Here is a 20,006-nt window from a genome sequence, read left to right on the forward strand (position 1 = left end):
CACCCCATGACAACTGACAGCAAATCTATGTTCAGAAGCCTGGGGAGATTTTGTGGATGGTTGTCAGTGTAGAAAATAATGAATGCTATTCCTTTGGCATTGCCTTCACAATCTTGGCCTTTATGTTTACAGCAGTACCATTAGAATATTTTGACCACTCTGTTTTTTTAAAGGTAGAATATTAGCGCCAGTTGAATCAAAAGCCTTTAGACATACATTCAATACATTATTTATATTCATTAAGTATTTGTCATCTTTTAGGTTGTTTAATTTTAACCCCTTCAGTTATCCATGAAACCCTATTCTTTGATGCAGCCGCCTTTTTGATTATAGAAATATAGATTTCCAAGCACAGATCCATTCTTCTTTGCTAGCTTTCCTGCCCAGATATTTTGGGACAGAACACTCTTTATTTGACTGAATTTTGCCCTTTTCCAGACCAACAATATTAACTCTTTGTTTACTCTTTCCATTCTTGCATTCAACTTAATTCTGTTCTGAGAACTAAACCAAATAAAGCTCCTTTTTTGTCATACTTGAAATATGTTGGTCTGAGAAACATTTTTTAGCCATAGTTAATCAGTGGATGTAGTGTTGACCAATTTGACCACTTCTAAAATTTGTTCTTAGGATTGATCAGCACTGGTAAGGGTAGCATTTATTGCCCATCCCCAATTGCCCTTGAAGAGGTTGTGTTGAGCCACTTTCTTGAACTGCTGCAGTCCATGTGTTGCAGGAACATCCAGAGTCCTGCGAGGAAGGGAGTTCGAGGATTTTGATCCAGTCACAGTGAAGGAACGGTGATATAGTTTTAAATTAGGATGGTACGTGACTTAGAGGGAAACTTGCAGACAGTGGTGGTCCCATGCATCTGCTGTCCTTGTCCCAGAGCCCAGGAGTGACTTCCAGGCTGAAATCTAATTTTTGGATTCAGATGGTTTACATACAGAACTACTGGATTTCCAGCGGTGTTGTTGACAGGAAGTGAGGATAAAGTTGATTTCCTTCAGTGTATAAGTGATGGGGTGGCACAACTAGCATGGCTGCCTCACAGCTCCAGGGACCAGGGTTCAATCCAGCCTCAGGTCGCTACCTGTGTGCAGTTTGCACGTTCTCTCCATGTCTGCGTGGATTTCCTCCGGGTGCTCCGGTTTCTTCTCACACTCCAAACATTTGCAGGTTAGGTTGATTGACCATGCTAAATTGCCCCTTAGTGTCAAGGTGACAAGCAGGTCAAATATGTGGGCTCACTGGGATAGGGCCTGGGTGGGATTGTTGTCGATGCTGGCTTAATGGACTGAAAGGCCTCCTTCTGCACTGTAGCAATTCTATGATTCTACGAACCAGTTGGTATAGTTTTCAATAGCTTTTAGAATTAATAAAGCTCGATCCAGTGGTGAACATGTGCAGCAACAGAAACAATTTTGTGTTACAGGACTGAAAAAGAGGAGTGTTTACACATAGCAAATCTAATAGAAAATGACCTGAATTTTCAATAGTGGCAAACTATTCATTCACTCATTACACCTGTACTTGCTCAAAGCGTTATTGTCGGCTTTTCTGGGAGTCAGAAAGCTCAGTTGACTAAATGGCTGGTTCACGATAGAATAGAATCATATAATCCCTGCAGTGCCCATCGAGCCTGCACTAACTGCAATCCCTCCCAGGCCCTATCCCCACAACCCCACATATTCATCCCGTTAGACCCCCTGACACTCAGGGGCAATTTAGCATGGTCAATCAACCTAACCCGCACATCTTTGGACTGTGGGAGGAAACCGGAGCACCAGGAGGAAACCCACGCAGACACGGGCGGTATGTGTAAACTCCACACAGACAGTGACCCGAGGTTGGAATTGAACCAGCTAACCAATGTGCCCCTGTGCTGCCCCAAATGATGCAGAGTGATGCCAACAGCGTGGGTTCAATTCCTGTACTGGATGAGGTTATTCATGAAGGCCTCCCTCCCCCCACCGTCTCAACCTTGTCCCTCATCTGAGGTGTGCTGACCTTCAGGCTAAATCACCACCAGTCTCCCCTCAATGTGGAGAGGCGCCTATGGTCATCTGGCACTACTAATGTGCATAGCAGCCCAGCTCAGGAGCTGCTCACCACAGTCAGCCCTCAACTCTAGTGACCCTCACTTTACTGACCCTTGCACCACCCTACAGCTTCAACAAAGGGGGATTTGCAAGCACTGAGCAATCCCCTGGCTACTGATTGCCTCACTTCATCCCAACAAGTGTGTGCTCCCCAAGGAGCTCTGGCACCCTAAAGCCTTGCCACACACACCAAAGTATGCCATACATGCCACACTTGCATTTGCATCATGAAATGCTCTGTCACTGAGGAAATGTGAGGATTTCCATGCCTATTTCCCATGATCTTTTCTTGTGTTTCCAACAGGTCCCAGTGGTAGACAACAAACGACCTAGGAGTCTAGGAAATCAAGGAGGGAAAGCAGTAACACACTGGGCACCAGACATGTGCAGCTTAGTAGGTCCATGTGTGGCTTTAGAGTTGGGCACTGGGTGATGAGCACAGCACTAGTGTGCAGGAGGAAGTATCTGAGGCAGAGGCGTCTATCCCCCCTAGAGGAGAGAGGACAATCACAGTGATGCTTCACGGGACAGTGGAGAAGGGCCTCGGAAGTCACAGTTTGGGACTCAGTACTTAGAGCAGCAGCAGTAGCAGATGTGTGGCCATCCGGTAGAGTTCCCTGAGACCTTATGTGCTGTGAATGGAGGAGTCCATGGTGTAGATGAGCTCCACCATGTCTTGTGGATTCCAGCACATGAACTCCTCCCATGAGACAGTGGCCAACTTCATGGAGCAGCACATGCAGCAGCACTGAGATGCATAAATGACTCGTGTGCTATTCTGCACAGGGTACATGTCCCTCTCCGTAGCTAGGACCAGACAGCTGAGAGTTTGGACTGGAGAATTTAGAGCCTGGGCCGGACAGTTCACAGCCTGGACCGGACAGTTCAGAGCCTGGGCCGGACAGTTCAGAGCCTGGGCCGGACAGTTCAGAGCCTGGGCCGGACAGTTCAGAGCCTGGGCCGGACAGTTCAGAGCCTGGGCCGGACAGTTCAGAGCCTGGGCCGGACAGTTCAGAGCCTGGGCCGGACAGTTCAGAGCCTGGACCGGACAGTTCAGAGCCTGGACCGGACAGTTCAGAGCCTGGACCGGACAGTTCAGAGCCTGGACCGGACAGTTCAGAGCCTGGACCGGACAGTTCAGAGACTGGGCCGGACAGTTCAGAGCCTGGACCGGACAGTTCAGAGACTGGGCCGGACAGTTCAGAGCCTGGGCCGGACGGTTCAGAGCCTGGGCCGGACGGTTCAGAGCCTGGACCGGACGGTTCAGAGCCTGGACCGGACAGTTCAGAGACTGGACCGGACAGTTCAGAGACTGGGCCGGACAGTTCCGAGACTGGACTGGACAGTTCCGAGACTGGACTGGACAGTTCACAGCCTGGGCCGGACAGTTCAGAGCCTGGACCGGACTGTTCAGAGTCTGGACCGGACAGTTCAGAGCCTGGACCGGACAGTTCAGAGTCTGGACCGGACAGTTCAGAGTCTGGGCCGGACAGTTCAGAGTCTGGACCGGACAGTTCAGAGTCTGGGCCGGACAGTTCAGAGTCTGGGCCGGACAGTTCAGAGCCTGAACAGGACTGTTCGGAGACTGGACCGGACAGTTCCGAGACTGGGCCGGACAGTTCCGAGACTGGACTGGACAGTTCCGAGACTGGACTGGACAGTTCACAGCCTGGATCGGACAGTTCAGAGACTGGGCCGGACAGTTCAGAGCCTGGACCGGACAGTTCAGAGCCTGGAACGGACAGTTCAGAGCCTGAACTGGACAGTTCGGAGACTGGACCGGACAGTTCCGAGACTGGGCCGGACAGTTCCGAGACTGGACTGGACAGTTCCGAGACTGGACCGGGCAGTTCCGAGACTGGGCCGGACAGTTCAGAGACTGGACTGGACAGTTCCGAGACTGGACTGGACAGTTCACAGCCTGGGCCGGACAGTTCAGAGACTGGGCCGGACAGTTCAGAGCCTGGACCGGACAGTTCAGAGCCTGGACCGGACAGTTCACAGCCTGGGCCGGACAGTTCACAGCCTGGATCGGACAGTTCAGAGACTGGGCCGGACAGTTCAGAGACTGGGCCGGACAGTTCAGAGCCTGGACCGGGCAGTTCAGAGACTGGGCCGGACAGTTCAGAGACTGGACTGGACAGTTCCGAGACTGGACTGGACAGTTCACAGCCTGGGCCGGACAGTTCACAGCCTGGATCGGACAGTTCAGAGACTGGGCCGGACAGTTCAGAGCCTGGGCCGGACAGTTCAGAGACTGGACCGGACTGTTCAGAGACTGGACCGGACAGTTCCGAGACTGGACTGGACAGTTCCGAGACTGGACTGGACAGTTCACAGCCTGGGCCGGACAGTTCACAGCCTGGATCGGACAGTTCAGAGACTGGGCCGGACAGTTCAGAGCCTGGGCCGGACAGTTCAGAGACTGGACCGGACGGTTCAGAGCCTGGACCGGACGGTTCAGAGCCTGGACCGGACAGTTCAGAGACTGGACCGGACAGTTCAGAGACTGGACCGGACAGTTCAGAGCCTGGACCGGACAGTTCAGAGCCTGGACCGGACAGTTCAGAGCCTGGACCGGACAGTTCAGAGCCTGGACCGGACAGTTCAGAGCCTGGACCGGACAGTTCAGAGTCTGGACCGGACAGTTCAGAGCCTGGACCGGACAGTTCAGAGCCTGGGCCGGGCAGTTCAGAGCCTGGGCCGGGCAGTTCAGAGCCTGGGCCGGGCAGTTCAGAGCCTGGAGCGGACAGTTCAGAGTCTGGAGCGGACAGTTCAGAGTCTGGACCGGACAGTTCAGAGCCTGAACTGGACAGTTCAGAGCCTGAACTGGACAGTTCGGAGACTGGACCGGACAGTTCAGAGCCTGGACCGGACAGTTCAGAGCCTGGACCGGACAGTTCAGAGCCTGGGCCGGACAGTTCAGAGCCTGGGCTGGACAGATCAGAGCCTGGACCGGACAGTTCAGAGCCTGGACCGGACAGTTCAGAGCCTGGACTGGACAGTTCAGAGCCTGGACCGGACAGTTCAGAGCCTGGACCGGACAGTTCAGAGCCTGAACTGGACAGTTCGGAGACTGGACCGGACAGTTCAGAGCCTGGGCCGGGCAGTTCAGAGCCTGGACCAGACAGTTCAGAGCCTGGATCGGACAGTTCAGAGCCTGGGCCGGGCAGTTCAGAGACTGGGCCGGACAGTTCAGAGACTGGGCCGGACAGTTCAGAGCCTGGGCCGGGCAGTTCAGAGCCTGGACCGGACAGTTCAGAGCCTGGGCCGGGCAGTTCAGAGCCTGGGCCGGGCAGTTCAGAGCCTGGACCGGACAGTTCAGAGCCTGGACCGGACAGTTCAGAGTCTGGACCGGACAGTTCAGAGCCTGAACTGGACAGTTCGGAGACTGGACCGGACAGTTCCGAGACTGGGCCGGACAGTTCCGAGACTGGACTGGACAGTTCCGAGACTGGACTGGACAGTTCACAGCCTGGGCCGGACAGTTCACAGCCTGGATCGGACAGTTCAGAGACTGGGCCGGACAGTTCAGAGCCTGGACCGGGCAGTTCAGAGACTGGGCCGGACAGTTCAGAGACTGGACTGGACAGTTCCGAGACTGGACTGGACAGTTCACAGCCTGGGCCGGACAGTTCACAGCCTGGATCGGACAGTTCAGAGACTGGGCCGGGCAGTTCAGAGCCTGGACCGGACAGTTCAGAGACTGGACCGGACAGTTCCGAGACTGGGCCGGACAGTTCCGAGACTGGACTGGACAGTTCCGAGACTGGACTGGACAGTTCACAGCCTGGGCCGGACAGTTCAGAGCCTGGACCGGACTGTTCAGAGTCTGGACCGGACAGTTCAGAGCCTGGACCGGACAGTTCAGAGTCTGGACCGGACAGTTCAGAGTCTGGGCCGGACAGTTCAGAGTCTGGACCGGACAGTTCAGAGTCTGGGCCGGACAGTTCAGAGTCTGGGCCGGACAGTTCAGAGCCTGAACAGGACTGTTCGGAGACTGGACCGGACAGTTCCGAGACTGGGCCGGACAGTTCCGAGACTGGACTGGACAGTTCCGAGACTGGACTGGACAGTTCACAGCCTGGATCGGACAGTTCAGAGACTGGGCCGGACAGTTCAGAGCCTGGACCGGACAGTTCAGAGCCTGGAACGGACAGTTCAGAGCCTGAACTGGACAGTTCGGAGACTGGACCGGACAGTTCCGAGACTGGGCCGGACAGTTCCGAGACTGGACTGGACAGTTCCGAGACTGGACCGGGCAGTTCCGAGACTGGGCCGGACAGTTCAGAGACTGGACTGGACAGTTCCGAGACTGGACTGGACAGTTCACAGCCTGGGCCGGACAGTTCAGAGACTGGGCCGGACAGTTCAGAGCCTGGACCGGACAGTTCAGAGCCTGGACCGGACAGTTCACAGCCTGGGCCGGACAGTTCACAGCCTGGATCGGACAGTTCAGAGACTGGGCCGGACAGTTCAGAGACTGGGCCGGACAGTTCAGAGCCTGGACCGGGCAGTTCAGAGACTGGGCCGGACAGTTCAGAGACTGGACTGGACAGTTCCGAGACTGGACTGGACAGTTCACAGCCTGGGCCGGACAGTTCACAGCCTGGATCGGACAGTTCAGAGACTGGGCCGGACAGTTCAGAGCCTGGGCCGGACAGTTCAGAGACTGGACCGGACTGTTCAGAGACTGGACCGGACAGTTCCGAGACTGGACTGGACAGTTCCGAGACTGGACTGGACAGTTCACAGCCTGGGCCGGACAGTTCACAGCCTGGATCGGACAGTTCAGAGACTGGGCCGGACAGTTCAGAGCCTGGGCCGGACAGTTCAGAGACTGGACCGGACTGTTCAGAGACTGGACCGGACAGTTCCGAGACTGGACTGGACAGTTCCGAGACTGGACTGGACAGTTCACAGCCTGGACCGGACAGTTCAGAGTCTGGACCGGACAGTTCAGAGACTGGACCGGACAGTTCAGAGCCTGAACTGGACAGTTCGGAGACTGGACCGGACAGTTCCGAGACTGGACTGGACAGTTCACAGCCTGGGCCGGACAGTTCACAGCCTGGATCGGACAGTTCAGAGACTGGGCCGGACAGTTCAGAGACTGGGCCGGACAGTTCAGAGCCTGGACCGGGCAGTTCAGAGACTGGGCCGGACAGTTCAGAGCCTGGACCGGGCAGTTCAGAGACTGGGGCGGACAGTTCAGAGCCTGGACCGGGCAGTTCAGAGACTGGGCCGGACAGTTCAGAGCCTGGACCGGGCAGTTCAGAGACTGGACCGGACAGTTCCGAGACTGGACTGGACAGTTCCGAGACTGGACTGGACAGTTCACAGCCTGGGCCGGACAGTTCACAGCCTGGATCGGACAGTTCAGAGACTGGGCCGGACAGTTCAGAGCCTGGGCCGGACAGTTCAGAGACTGGACCGGACAGTTCCGAGACTGGGCCGGACAGTTCCGAGACTGGACTGGACAGTTCCGAGACTGGACTGGACAGTTCACAGCCTGGACCGGACAGTTCACAGCCTGGACCGGACAGTTCACAGCCTGGACCGGACAGTTCAGAGTCTGGACCGGACAGTTCAGAGTCTGGGCCGGACAGTTCAGAGTCTGGGCCGGACAGTTCAGAGTCTGGACCGGACAGTTCAGAGACTGGACCGGACAGTTCAGAGACTGGGCCGGACAGTTCAGAGCCTGGACTGGGCAGTTCAGAGCCTGGACCGGACAGTTCGGAGACTGGACCGGACAGTTCAGACCCTGGGCTGGAACGTTCAGAGCCTGGACCGGACTGTTCAGAGACTGGACCGGACAGTTCCGAGACTGGGCCGGACAGTTCCGAGACTGGACTGGACAGTTCCGAGACTGGACTGGACAGTTCACAGCCTGGGCCGGACAGTTCACAGCCTGGATCGGACAGTTCAGAGACTGGGCCGGACAGTTCAGAGCCTGGGCCGGACGGTTCAGAGACTGGGCCGGACAGTTCAGAGCCTGGACCGGACAGTTCAGAGCCTGGACCGGACAGTTCGGAGACTGGACCGGACAGTTCAGAGCCTGGGCTGGAACGTTCAGAGCCTGGACCGGACTGTTCAGAGACTGGACCGGACAGTTCCGAGACTGGGCCGGACAGTTCCGAGACTGGACTGGACAGTTCCGAGACTGTACTGGACAGTTCACAGCCTGGACCGGACAGTTCAGAGCCTGGAGCGGACAGTTCAGAGCCTGGACCGGACAGTTCAGAGCCTGAACCGGACAGTTCGGAGACTGGACCGGACTGTTCCGAGACTGGACCGGACAGTTCCGAGACTGGGCCGGACAGTTCCGAGACTGGACTGGACAGTTCCGAGACTGTACTGGACAGTTCACAGCCTGGACCGGACAGTTCAGAGCCTGGACCGGACTGTTCAGAGCCTGGGCCGGACAGTTCAGAGACTGGGCCGGACAGTTCACAGCCTGGATCGGACAGTTCAGAGACTGGGCCGGACAGTTCAGAGCCTGGAGTTGACAGTTCTGAGCCTGGGCTGGACAGATCAGAGCCTGGGCTGGACTGTTCAGAGCCTGGACCGGACAGTTCAGAGCTTGGACCGGACTGTTCAGAGCCTGGACCGGACAGTTCAGAGCTTGGACCGGACAGTTCAGAGACTGGGCCGGACAGTTCAGAGCCTGGACCGGACTGTTCAGAGCCTGGACCGGACTGTTCAGAGACTGGACCGAACAGTTCAGAGACTGGGCCGGACAGTTCAGAGCCTGGACCGGACAGTCCAGAGCCTGAGCATTGATGTCTGTGGAGGGCGTGTGGAGCCAAAGACCCTGAACTGGACACTCTCACAGGTGGCGTAGTGGTGGCTTGAGGGAATGCCATCAATGCCTCAACCATATATCCTCTCACATCATTGGGAAAGCACACCATAACATTGTCCCATTATTAAAAAAGAGAGGTAGGGATAGCCCAGGAAACTAAAGGCCAGTCAATTCTACCTCAGTGGTGGGGAAGTTTCAATAAGTAATTCTGGGGGACAGCATATATCTGTACTTGGATAGACACAGATGAATCCAAAGTAGTTAGGGGAAGGTTGTGTTTGATAAATTTAATCACATTTTTTGAGGAGGTAATCAGCCATATTGATGAGTGCAATGCACCTGATGTGGTCTATGTGGACTTGAGCAAAGCTAAAGATGCGGATTAATCCGAGATAGTCAGCACGGATTCGTGAAGGGCAAGTCGTGCCTCACAAATTTGATAGAATTTTTTGAGGAGGTAACTAAGTGTGTTGATGAAGGTAGGGCAGTTGATGTCATATACATGGATTTTAGTAAGGCGTTTGATAAGGTCCCCCATGGTCGGCTTATGATGAAAGTGAGGAGGTGTGGGATAGAGGGAAAGTTGGCCGATTGGATAGGTAACTGGCTGTCTGACCGAAGACAGAGGGTGGTGGTCGATGGAAAATTTTCGGATTGGAGGCAGGTTGCTAGCGGTGTGCCACAGGGATCAGTGCTTGGTCCTCTGCTCTTTGTGATTTTTATTAATGACTTAGAGGAGGGGGCTGAAGGGTGGATCAGTAAATTTGCTGATGACACCAAGATTGGTGGAGTAGTGGATGAGGTGGAGGGCTGTTGTAGGCTGCAAAGAGACATAGATAGGATGCAAAGCTGGGCTGAAAAATGGCAAATGGAGTTTAACCCTGATAAATGTGAGGTGATTCATTTTGGTAGGACAAATTTAAATGTGGATTACAGGGTCAAAGGTAGGGTTCTGAAGACTGTGGAGGAACAGAGAGATCTTGGGGTCCATATCCACAGATCTCTAAAGGTTGCCAGTCAAGTGGATAGAGCTGTGAAGAAGGCCTATAGTGTGTTAGCTTTTATTAACAGGGGGTTGGAGTTTAAGAGCCGTGGGGTTATGCTGCAACTGTACAGGACCTTGGTGAGACCACATTTGGAATATTGTGTGCAGTTCTGGTCACCTCACTATAAGAAGGATGTGGAAGCGCTGGAAAGAGTACAGAGGAGATTTACCAGGATGCTGCCTGGTTTGGAGGGTAGGTCATATGAGGAAAGGTTGAGGGAGCTAGGGCTGTTCTCTCTGGAGCGGAGGAGGCTGAGGGGAGACTTAATAGAGGTGTATAAAATGATGAAGGGGATAGATAGAGTGAACGTTCAAAGACTATTTCCTCGGGTGGATGGAGCTATTACAAGGGGGCATAACTATAGGGTTCGTGGTGGGAGATACAGGACGGATATCAGAGGTAGGTTCTTTACGCAGAGAGTGGTTGGGGTGTGGAATGGACTGCCTGCAGTGATAGTGGAGTCAGACACTTTAGAAACATTTAAGCGGTTATTGGATAGGCACATGGAGCACACCAGGATGATAGGGAGTGGGATAGCTTGATCTTGGTTTCAGATAAAGCTCGGCACAACATCGTGGGCCGAAGGGCCTGTTCTGTGCTGTACTGTTCTAAAAAAAAAGTAAGGGCCCATGACAAAGTGTACACTTGATCCAAAATTGGCTTAGAGGCAGGAAGCAGAGGGTGATGATAGAGGAATGTTTCTGTGACTGGAAGTCTGTTTTCAGTGGGGTTCCACAAGGCTTGGAGCTAGGATCCTTGCTGTTTGTGGTGTACATTAATAATTTGGACTTAAATATAGGGGTATGATCAAGAAGTTCATGGATGACATGAAAGTTGGTAGGATAGTAAATAATGAAGATGATAGTCATAGACTACAGGAAGATATCAATGGACTGATGGTGTGTAGAGCCCAAATGGAATTCAATCTGGAAAAGTGTGAGGTAATGCACTTCGGGAGCGCTAACAAGGCAAAGGATTACACCATGATAAATGGTAGGACCTGGAAAGCACAGAAGGTCAGAGGGACCTTGGAGTCCATATCCACAGATCCCTGAAGGTAGCAGGGCTGCTAGACAGGGTGGTTAAGAAGGCATATGGGATACTTGCCTTTATTAGCTGAGGCATAGAATAGAAGAGCAATGAGGTCATGCTGGAACTGCATAAAACACTAGTTAGGCCACAACTGGATTACTGTAGTGCAGTTTGGTCACCACATTATTGGAAGGATGTGACTGCACTGGAGAGGGTGCAGAGGAGACTTACCAGGATCCTGGGCTGGAGGGTCTGAGCCATGAGGAAAGGCTGGATAGGCTGAGACTGTTTTCCTTGGAGCAGCGAAAATTGAGAGAGGACCTGATAGGGGCATAGATAGGGTGAACAGGAAGATACTTTTTCCATTAGTAGAAGGGTCAATAACCCGGGCGGGGGGGGGGGGGGGGGGGGGGCATAGATTTAAGGTAAGAGGTAGAAGGCTAAGAGGGGAGTTGAGGAGAAACTTTTTCACTCAGAGGGTGGTGGGTGTCTGGAACTCGCTGCCTGAAAGGGTGGTTGAGAGAGAAACTCTTGTAACATTTAAGAAGTATTTAGATATTCACTTGCACTGCCGTAACCTCTCGGGCCAAGCGCTGGAAAATCGATTAGTGTAGTTAAATTTTTGTTGGCCAGCATGGACTCAATAGGTTGAATGGCCTCCTTCTGTAAGCTGTGTCAATGGGTGTTCAAGAGGAGGCGCAGGATTCTGTGCAGCTTCCAGTGACAATTACTGCCCCTACATACTGGTGAAGTACTGCATAGGAGTCTGCATGTTCACTTGACACCATGTCACTTTGATAGCTGAGTGAATCACTTTTAGAAATGTATTTAGGGATGTGGGTGCCCCTTGCTGGGCCCATCTCTAATTGCCCTAAATGGCTGGCTAGGCCATTTCAGAATCAAACATATTGCTCTGGAGTTACATATAGGCCAGAACAAAGAAGAATATTAGTCAACAGAATTGACAATGGCTTCAAGGGGACTTTAATTCCACGTTGTTTTTTATTGAATTCAAATTTCACCATCTGCTGTGGTGGAATTCAAACCCAGGTCTCCAGAACCTGGGTCGCTGGTTACTAAACCAGTGACAATACCACTATGCCACCGCCTGCCAGCTAACACAGTGGTGTGTTATACATGTATTTGGTAGATAAGTTGTTTCATTCACTACTGAAGCAAGTTATCTGGGTTCCGCAATGGTTTGCATGCTATTTACAGCCCTATATCAGTATTTATAATGTAAGCAAATAATATCAAGTTCTCATCAGTGTCAGTAGACACTGCAGCCAATAGTCAATGTATATTTGATGAGGGAATTGTGAAGAATGTTGTCTGATCGCCCTCCATGTGAAGGCTCAGGCCTCGTTCAGTGCAAGCATGTGTTCCATCATCAGCTCCTCAGGGTCCCTCAGCTGAACTGTTGCTGGATCAGTAAATCCCTTACAACAATGGCATCCTGTATAGGCCCTCTCTACATTCCAGATTCTTCTGGTGCCGTGTCTCTGAGGTTCACCCTACACATCTGAGTTCTCTTCCTCTGAGTCTCCTGCCTATTCTTCTCCACCTTCCCTTTCCACAGTCAACAAGGGAGCTTCTTTGCACTCTTTCTCCTGAAGCACTACACCCCTCTGCTGTGCCACAACGTGCAGCATGTAGCACATGATGACAATGCGGGAGACCCTGGCAAGAATGGATTGTAGAGCCCCATCACAGCAGTCAAGGCATCAAAACCTTATTTGAGCAGATTGACGGCCTGCACTATGCTGGGGCTCAATTTGAGGATCTTGCAGGAGAGTTAGAAGCCATCTCCTAAGAGAGCATACCCCTTGTTACCCAGAATCGAACCTGTAGATGGCTATTCTGAGGAGACAATTCATTACGGGGCACAGATGTCAGTCACTATTTCCCCGGACAGTCAAAGTCTCCTCCCTCACTGGCGCTAAGACATCTCCAGGTAGCTGAGTCTGTTGCAGTAGACCTGGTGCTCAAGGTATTCTTGGCCCCTCTCCCTTGGTTTCAGCTCCAGAGCTATGGCCTCTTGCTGCCCAGGAACTCTTCCTCGCAGCACATGACGTTGCTGTTCGCTTCCTCAATGGCCTATAGGTGTGAGGGAGTGAACTTTCTTCAGTGGCAGAATTCTTTTCTTAAGGTGGACCTTCTGGAAACCTGGCTGGGCAGTGGGGGTAGGTAGAGTGCTCTTTCAGAGAGCCAGTGCAGACTAGAAGGGCAAAAAGGTCTCCTTCTGTTTTTAAAAAGAGATACAGTTACTCTACCACCTAAAGGACAAGGACAGCAGATGCAGGGGAACACCACCACCTGCAAGTTCTCCTCCCCAAGCCACCCACCATTCTGACTTGGAATTTTATAACCGTTCATTCACTGGCACTGGATTAAAATCCTGGAACTCCCTTCCAAATGGAACTGTATAGGAATAGCCACACCAGATGGACTGCTGTGATTCTAGAAGGTGGTTCACCACCACCTCATTCAGGAAATTAGGGATGAGCAATCTCACATCTAGTCAATGAACATGAAATAAAAATTTTATCTTCAAAATTTGGCATTGATCCTTACTTGGTTATCTCTGTGGTTTTCCTGAAAATACATTTTGATAGTTAATGTTGAGATGCAAGGAAATATTCACTGAAGGTTCAAGGTATATTAGAAGCCCTGATAACATGACTCACTTTTAAATCTACTATTTCCAATGAAGCAGAAAAACAACAAACACTAGATGGTGCTCAAAGACTATAACTTCAGTACAGCCAAACACTATGTTCCAAATCAGTCCCATTTTGTCACAACATCGCACTGCAAAGAACTCCTGGCAAATCAACAACTACATTAATCTTTTCATTTTGTGAATCCTCTCGGTCAGTCTTTGAATTATAAGGTGGAACAGGGCACCTACAAGCCATGTAGGGGCAGCACACTGGTTAGCGTTGGTTAGCACTGCTGCCTCACAGCGCCAGAACTCAGGTTCAATTCTGGCCTCGGGTCACTGTCTGTGTGGAGTTTGCACTTTCTCCTCATATCTGCGTGGGTTTCCTCCCACAGTCCAAAGATGTGCAGGTTAGGTTGACTGGCCATAGTAAATTCTCTCTGGTGTCAGGGAGATTAGCAGGGTAAAAGTGTGGGGTTATGGGAATAGGGCCTGGGTGGGATGTGGTTGGTACAGATTTAATGGGCCAAATGGCCTCCTTCTGTACTGTAGGGATACTAGGGATCCTATGTAGGTCTTTTGGAAGTGCAGGCTCTGATCCCCATCAGTGATGCCATGCCAATGAACCCAGGTTGTTCAAGTTGGCACTAAGCAGAAGTTAGGATCATTAGAAACTTTACGTAAGTGCCCTCAGACAGCAATTCAATTTAAACTGATTTCATATCTACAGTCTATTTCAGGTTAAAGTATTTCAGTCACAGCTTTAAAGCTACTTAATGCTGCACTGTTTTCTGTGTGAATGTGTGGTGAAGGTTGTGAAATTCAGGTGGTCAAGAAGATTTGAAGAAGATTCAACCCGTGCAGATCTGAACACCTACAAGGGACAGATTTTCAGGACATTTTTCAGAACATTTCACCCATGTTTGTTTCAAATCATGAGAATAGTTAAATGATGAGATTGAAGCAAACTATTTGGAAATAAGCACAGTATTAGAGGACACAAGTACAAATTCATTAGTCTGAACAAAGGTTAGAGATTACAAAAAAAGAAAATGCTGGAGAAACTCAGCAGATCTGACTGCATCTGTCGAGAGAATAGAGCCAATGTTTCAGCTATTCTCACAGAACACCACAGGTACTGTCAGACCTGCTGAGATTTTCCAGCATTTTCTGCTTTTCTTTCAGATTCTAGCATCTGCAGTATTTTGCTTTTATCTAAAGATTAGAGATTAGTCAGGTTTGGGATATGTGAAACATGCTCCTGGAAAAATTAGGTGATTCAGGTCAAATTACATTTCCAATGGGATTATGCTGAATTTACGTCTGTTGAGAAAAGATATCTGAGATTAAATTCACTGCCTGCTGATTTTTCTTCTGGGGGATGGGGGTGGAGGGGGGGAGGGGAGAAAAGTACTTTTCATTGACAGAAGGATTAACAGGTGAGGTAGGCAAAGATGAGGATGACTTTGTTCTTGTAGTAACGAGTCTAACAACACCAGGTTAAAGTTCAACAGGTTTATTTGGTAGCAAACGCCACTAGCTTTCGGAGCGCTGCTCCTTCGTCAAGTGAGTGGGAGATTTGTTCTTGTAGCACATACTCCAGAGGATATTCAACTGCTTTTTGATTGCCATGCCCTAGCCTCAGAATGCTTTGGCCTTACAATAAGTCTGAAGATGGCAGAGATCTTACATCTACACACCCCTGGCCATATATTCCAAGACCCCACAGTCACTATGAACAACACACCCTTCCATTCAATGCAGAGGTTTCTCTCCAATAACACTATGCTAGATGACAAATCAACCATCACCTGGCACAAACAAGCTAAACACTTACCAGGCTCACTGCAGACTTTGGAAAGAACATGGAGTTTGTCTCAGAACAGTCTGTCAGCCAGTGGTCCTTACATCATTTCTTCACAGGTGTGAGACTTGGACAATCCACCAGAAACAACTAGAAGCATTCTATCTTTGCTATCTGAGATATATTTTCAACATCAGGTGGCAGGACAAAATCCCCAACATTGAAGTTCCTGCAAAGTGCTACATACCTGGCATCGAGAGTATATTCATCAGAGGTTAGCTAGACAGGGTTGGTCATGTGATTTGCATGGCGGATTCCAAAAGGTTACATTCTACAGTCAGCACGGGAACCCATACCACAGGACGTCCCAAACCGAAAGCCATCTCAGAGCTTGCAAGCTGGATCCCAATACATGGAAAAAACAACCTTTGACAGACCCAAATACAGAAACCTCTACATCATCAAGTAATTTTGACATTTGAAGAGAACAGAGTCAGGTGTCTTCAGCACAAGTGAGCACAGCGCAAAGCTAATGCCTCCATTCATCCCTCTAAAACTGACTTCATTTACAGTATTTGCAATCGGTCTAGTCAGACCTAAGGTGACTTTCTAAACTCAACATGTTCTTTTTTAGAAGCCACTTGTCTCTAGTAATAACATAAATTATTTTTGTTTATTGCCCAAATGAATGTAGAAGTAGATAACAGTTTATTTACTGTCTGGAGAGATATGCACTCAGTCAAGGCAGCAATAAAGCCTTTAGAACTTCTATCTGGCATGACACCAATGCTGACTACAGCCTAATAAAAGCAAAGTTGTCGATGACATATCTAGAGGCAGACTACCTTCCCAGGAAGCTGACAGCTACTTCTCAGAAGTTTTATATTCGTCTCCCTTTCCACTCCCACATAAATAAAATGTATATTTCCAAACGAGTGGTAACAGAAACTCAGTTTACATTCATAACATCTGACCTAAAATTGACATGAAGATATAAAATACAGAAATGTTTCAGTGTGGAGAAAGATTAATATTTTTCTGCCATACTAATGAAACACAAGGAAAGAATGATACTCCTATATCTCATGGAGTCTGCCATGAGGAAGAATACCTTTTATAAACTGCCTTTCAATGACGCACACAGCACAATTTTCCCCAGACATGCTCTTTCCCCTCAAACTCACCCATATTTCAGGCTGATGCCTCCACCAGTCCCAGTGACCCAGCCCAAATGATAAAACTGCTTGCAGAGCTCTGGAATCAGGTTTCGTGGATGTTCCTTTTCCTGCAGAAACAATTGAAGATCTTTTAGCTTCTGGAATGATCCAGTTAAAAGGCTGTATGGTGAAGTAGAGAACTTAGGTGAAGGAAGCTACATGAATAGGGGGGGCTTCTTCACGCAGAGAGTGGTGGGAGTGTGGAATGAGCTGCCGGATAAAGTGGTAAATGGTTAATGGTAAGTGGTTAACTTTTAACATTTAAGAAAAACTTGGACGGGCTCATGGGGGAGAGGGGTGTGGAGGGATATGGTCCAAGTGCAGGTCAGTGGGACTAGGCAAAAAATGGTTCGGCACAAACAAGAAGGGCCTAAAGGCCTGTTTCTGAGCTGTAATTTTCTATGGTTCCAATACTAATGTGGGTTTGTGAGTGCTATTAAATTGCTAAGTATGTCAAGTGCTTCATTTTTGGGCATCACCATCCCCTGTGATGCCTCCAGATAGCACCTCAATAGGATTTCCTATGGGCAGTCTCCACTTCTGCCATTAGATGGAGCATCGGAGCTGAACTTCCCAAAGCTAACCCAGAATTAAACAGGTTCAGGGATTTCATAGCCCCAGTATGCAACAAATCTTACAGCCTCCTTGCCTGGATATTGCAGTAGGCTTAAAGATTTATTAAATACTTAATTTTTATATGTCACAACTTTCTTTACCATAGCATCATTTTGCTATGATCAGCTTTCTTGGACTGGCCTGATGCACATTTGATTACAATTTCTATGCCTTTCCAGTTGATTTTAAATGACTTTTAAACCATTTCTCAATGCTTCAATTCACTTTACACACAAGTAGATACTGTGTATATTAATTTGAATTTCAATGCATGCTGAATACTGCTCATTTACAAATCATTTAAAAAATAGCATACTTTAACATTTTTTTGATATGAACATACTAATTAGGAGTAGGCCACTTGGCCCTTGAGCCTGCTCCTCCATTCAGTAAGATCATGGCTAATCTGATTTTAACCTCAACTCCACATTCCTGCCAATCCGATAACCTTTCACCCCCTTGCTAATCAAGAACCTATCCACCTCTGCCTTAAAAATATTCAAAGACTTTGCTTCCACTGGTTTTTCAGGAAGAGTTCCACTACCCTGAGAGAAAAGAAATCTCCTCATCACTCTCTAAAATGGGCAACGCCATATTTTTTAAACAGTGACCTGAGTTCTAGATTCTCCAAGGGGAAACATCTTTTCCACAATCACCCTCTCAATACCCATCAGTATTTTACACGTTTCAATCAAGTTGCCTCTGACTATTCTAAATTCCAGCCTTGCCTATCCAATCTTTCCTCAGAAGACAACCTGCCCATTCCAGGTATTAGTCTAGTAAACCTTTGCTGAACTGCTTCCAATGCATTTACATCCTTCCTTAAATAGGAGATCAATATTGTACAAAGTACTCCAGGGGGCGATTCTCCCAGCTCACTGTGGAGGCCGTTTCGTGGGCCAACCCGCTGGGCACCACGGCCTCCGCGTATGTCCGGCAGCCGGATTTCCAGCACCGTCAGCTCCGCGCCGATTGAATAAATAATGCAAGTCTGAATTTGAATCCAATTTAAGTGCCATTAGCGGGCCTGGGACTGAAATCTCCCCCCCACCCAGCATGGAGTGGTTCACTCCAGAGGGTCGGGTGCTGGGGGATGGCGGGGGTCATCCCTGGGAATTGCCACTCTGGACGCCCTGTAATGCTCAAGGGGGCATCTTGGCACTACCCAGGCATGGTCAGTGTCAAGGGTTGGGGCTTAATGGGGGCGAGGCCTGAGGGGGGGGCAGGGCCTCTGGTGAGTGATTGGTGGGGTGGGCGGGTCCCGCTGTCACTCTGTATTTGGGCTGAGTGACAGAGGGCTGGCCATCGGAGTGGGGGGGGGGGGGGGCTCAGGGCTGCAGAGGAGGGATCAGAGGGAGGTATCAGGAGATCGGGGCTGCGGCAAGGGGGTGAACATCGAGGCCGGCTGGGGGTTCGAGGCTGGCCCAGGCATGTTTGGGGAGGCCAGCCATTGGGCCATGAGGGGGGGGGGGGGGGAGGAGTCGCATGGGCGGCGATGCAGGGGTTGCGGTACATGGTTGTGGGCAGTGCGGAGCTACTGCGCATGCGCCAATCTCTGCTCTGACAGATCGGTCATGCACAGTGGCCCGCTCAGCGCTATGCTGCCAGCCTCTCCAGCAGGAATATGCTCTGTATAACTGAAGCATAACCTCCCTACTTTTGTATTCAATTTCTCTTGCAATAAACAATAATATTTTAATAGCTTTCCTAATTACTTGCCGGACCTGCATACTAGCCTTCAGGATTATTAGATAATTCATTTAATATTTTACTATATTACATTTATCATTTTTTGATTTAACTCCATTAAACTTTATTAATATGATTTTTATCTGATATCTTAATTGTAATTTAAACTTTTCATTTATTATTATGTGTAGATGGCATCTTTTAAATAGTTATATCATTTTAAATTATCAGTTAATCAGTTGTAAATTATCAGTTAAATTAATGCATTTAAGATAACAAAGACAATGAGTGAATAAATAACACTGCAATACTACTCTACTGAATAGGAAATAATCCAGGTAGACTGGACCACCAGTAACAGCTCCACCAGGACATCAGCTACACAAATGGTAAGTTTTGTTCAGTAGATTGGGCCACTATCAACAGCAGGGAAGGTATTGAAATTTCATGAGGCACGCAGCAAGGCCAAGGAAATGAAGGTCCTGCCAATTTTATTTTCGCAGGATTCCATTTTTATTTTGTTCCTCCCTTTTCCCTTTGGCAGCTGGACAAACAACCAGCCTGCAATCTGATGGGCAATCCAACAGCAGTAGGCTGGAGACCAGTACCCTTGGGGGGGTGGGGAGGGTTCAATTGGTTGGATGGGAAGTAACATTGAGGTCTAGGTTAGTCAGTAACTGAGTAGGAAGGTTGCAAAGTATGAAAGACTGCAGGTCAACTGCAAGGAAGAAAGAAGAGGAAGAGGAAGACAGGGCAATTAGCCAGACAAATCTAATGGTCTAGGACTAGATTAAGCAATAGTCTCTCCAAATGGATTTGTTGTTTTTATTCGTACATGGGATATGGTCATCACTGCCAGGTCAGTATTTAATGCCCATCCCTAATTGTACTTCAGAGGATGATGGTGAGCTGCCTTCTTGAACCGCTGTGGTCTGTGTGGTGTAGGCACACCCACAGTGCTGTTAGGGAAGTAATTCCAGGATTTTGACCCAGCAATAGTGAAGGAGCAGCAATATATTTCCAAGTCAGAATGG

General features: G+C 49.7%; 1 protein-coding gene across 1 annotated transcript in view; it reads right to left on the reverse strand.

Annotated features, from left to right (window-relative positions):
- apip (APAF1 interacting protein) overlaps positions 1 to 20,006 on the reverse strand; it is a 58,556-nt gene that overhangs the window by 22,118 nt on the left and 16,432 nt on the right. Inside the window, exon 2 of the mRNA XM_078220384.1 lies at positions 16,636 to 16,736. Within this exon, the coding sequence (XP_078076510.1) occupies positions 16,636 to 16,736 (101 nt within the window). The remainder of the gene's footprint in view (positions 1 to 16,635; positions 16,737 to 20,006) is intronic.

Source organism: Mustelus asterias, chromosome 9 (genome assembly GCF_964213995.1).
Source record: "Mustelus asterias chromosome 9, sMusAst1.hap1.1, whole genome shotgun sequence".
In the NCBI taxonomy this organism is placed as follows: domain Eukaryota; kingdom Metazoa; phylum Chordata; class Chondrichthyes; order Carcharhiniformes; family Triakidae; genus Mustelus; species Mustelus asterias.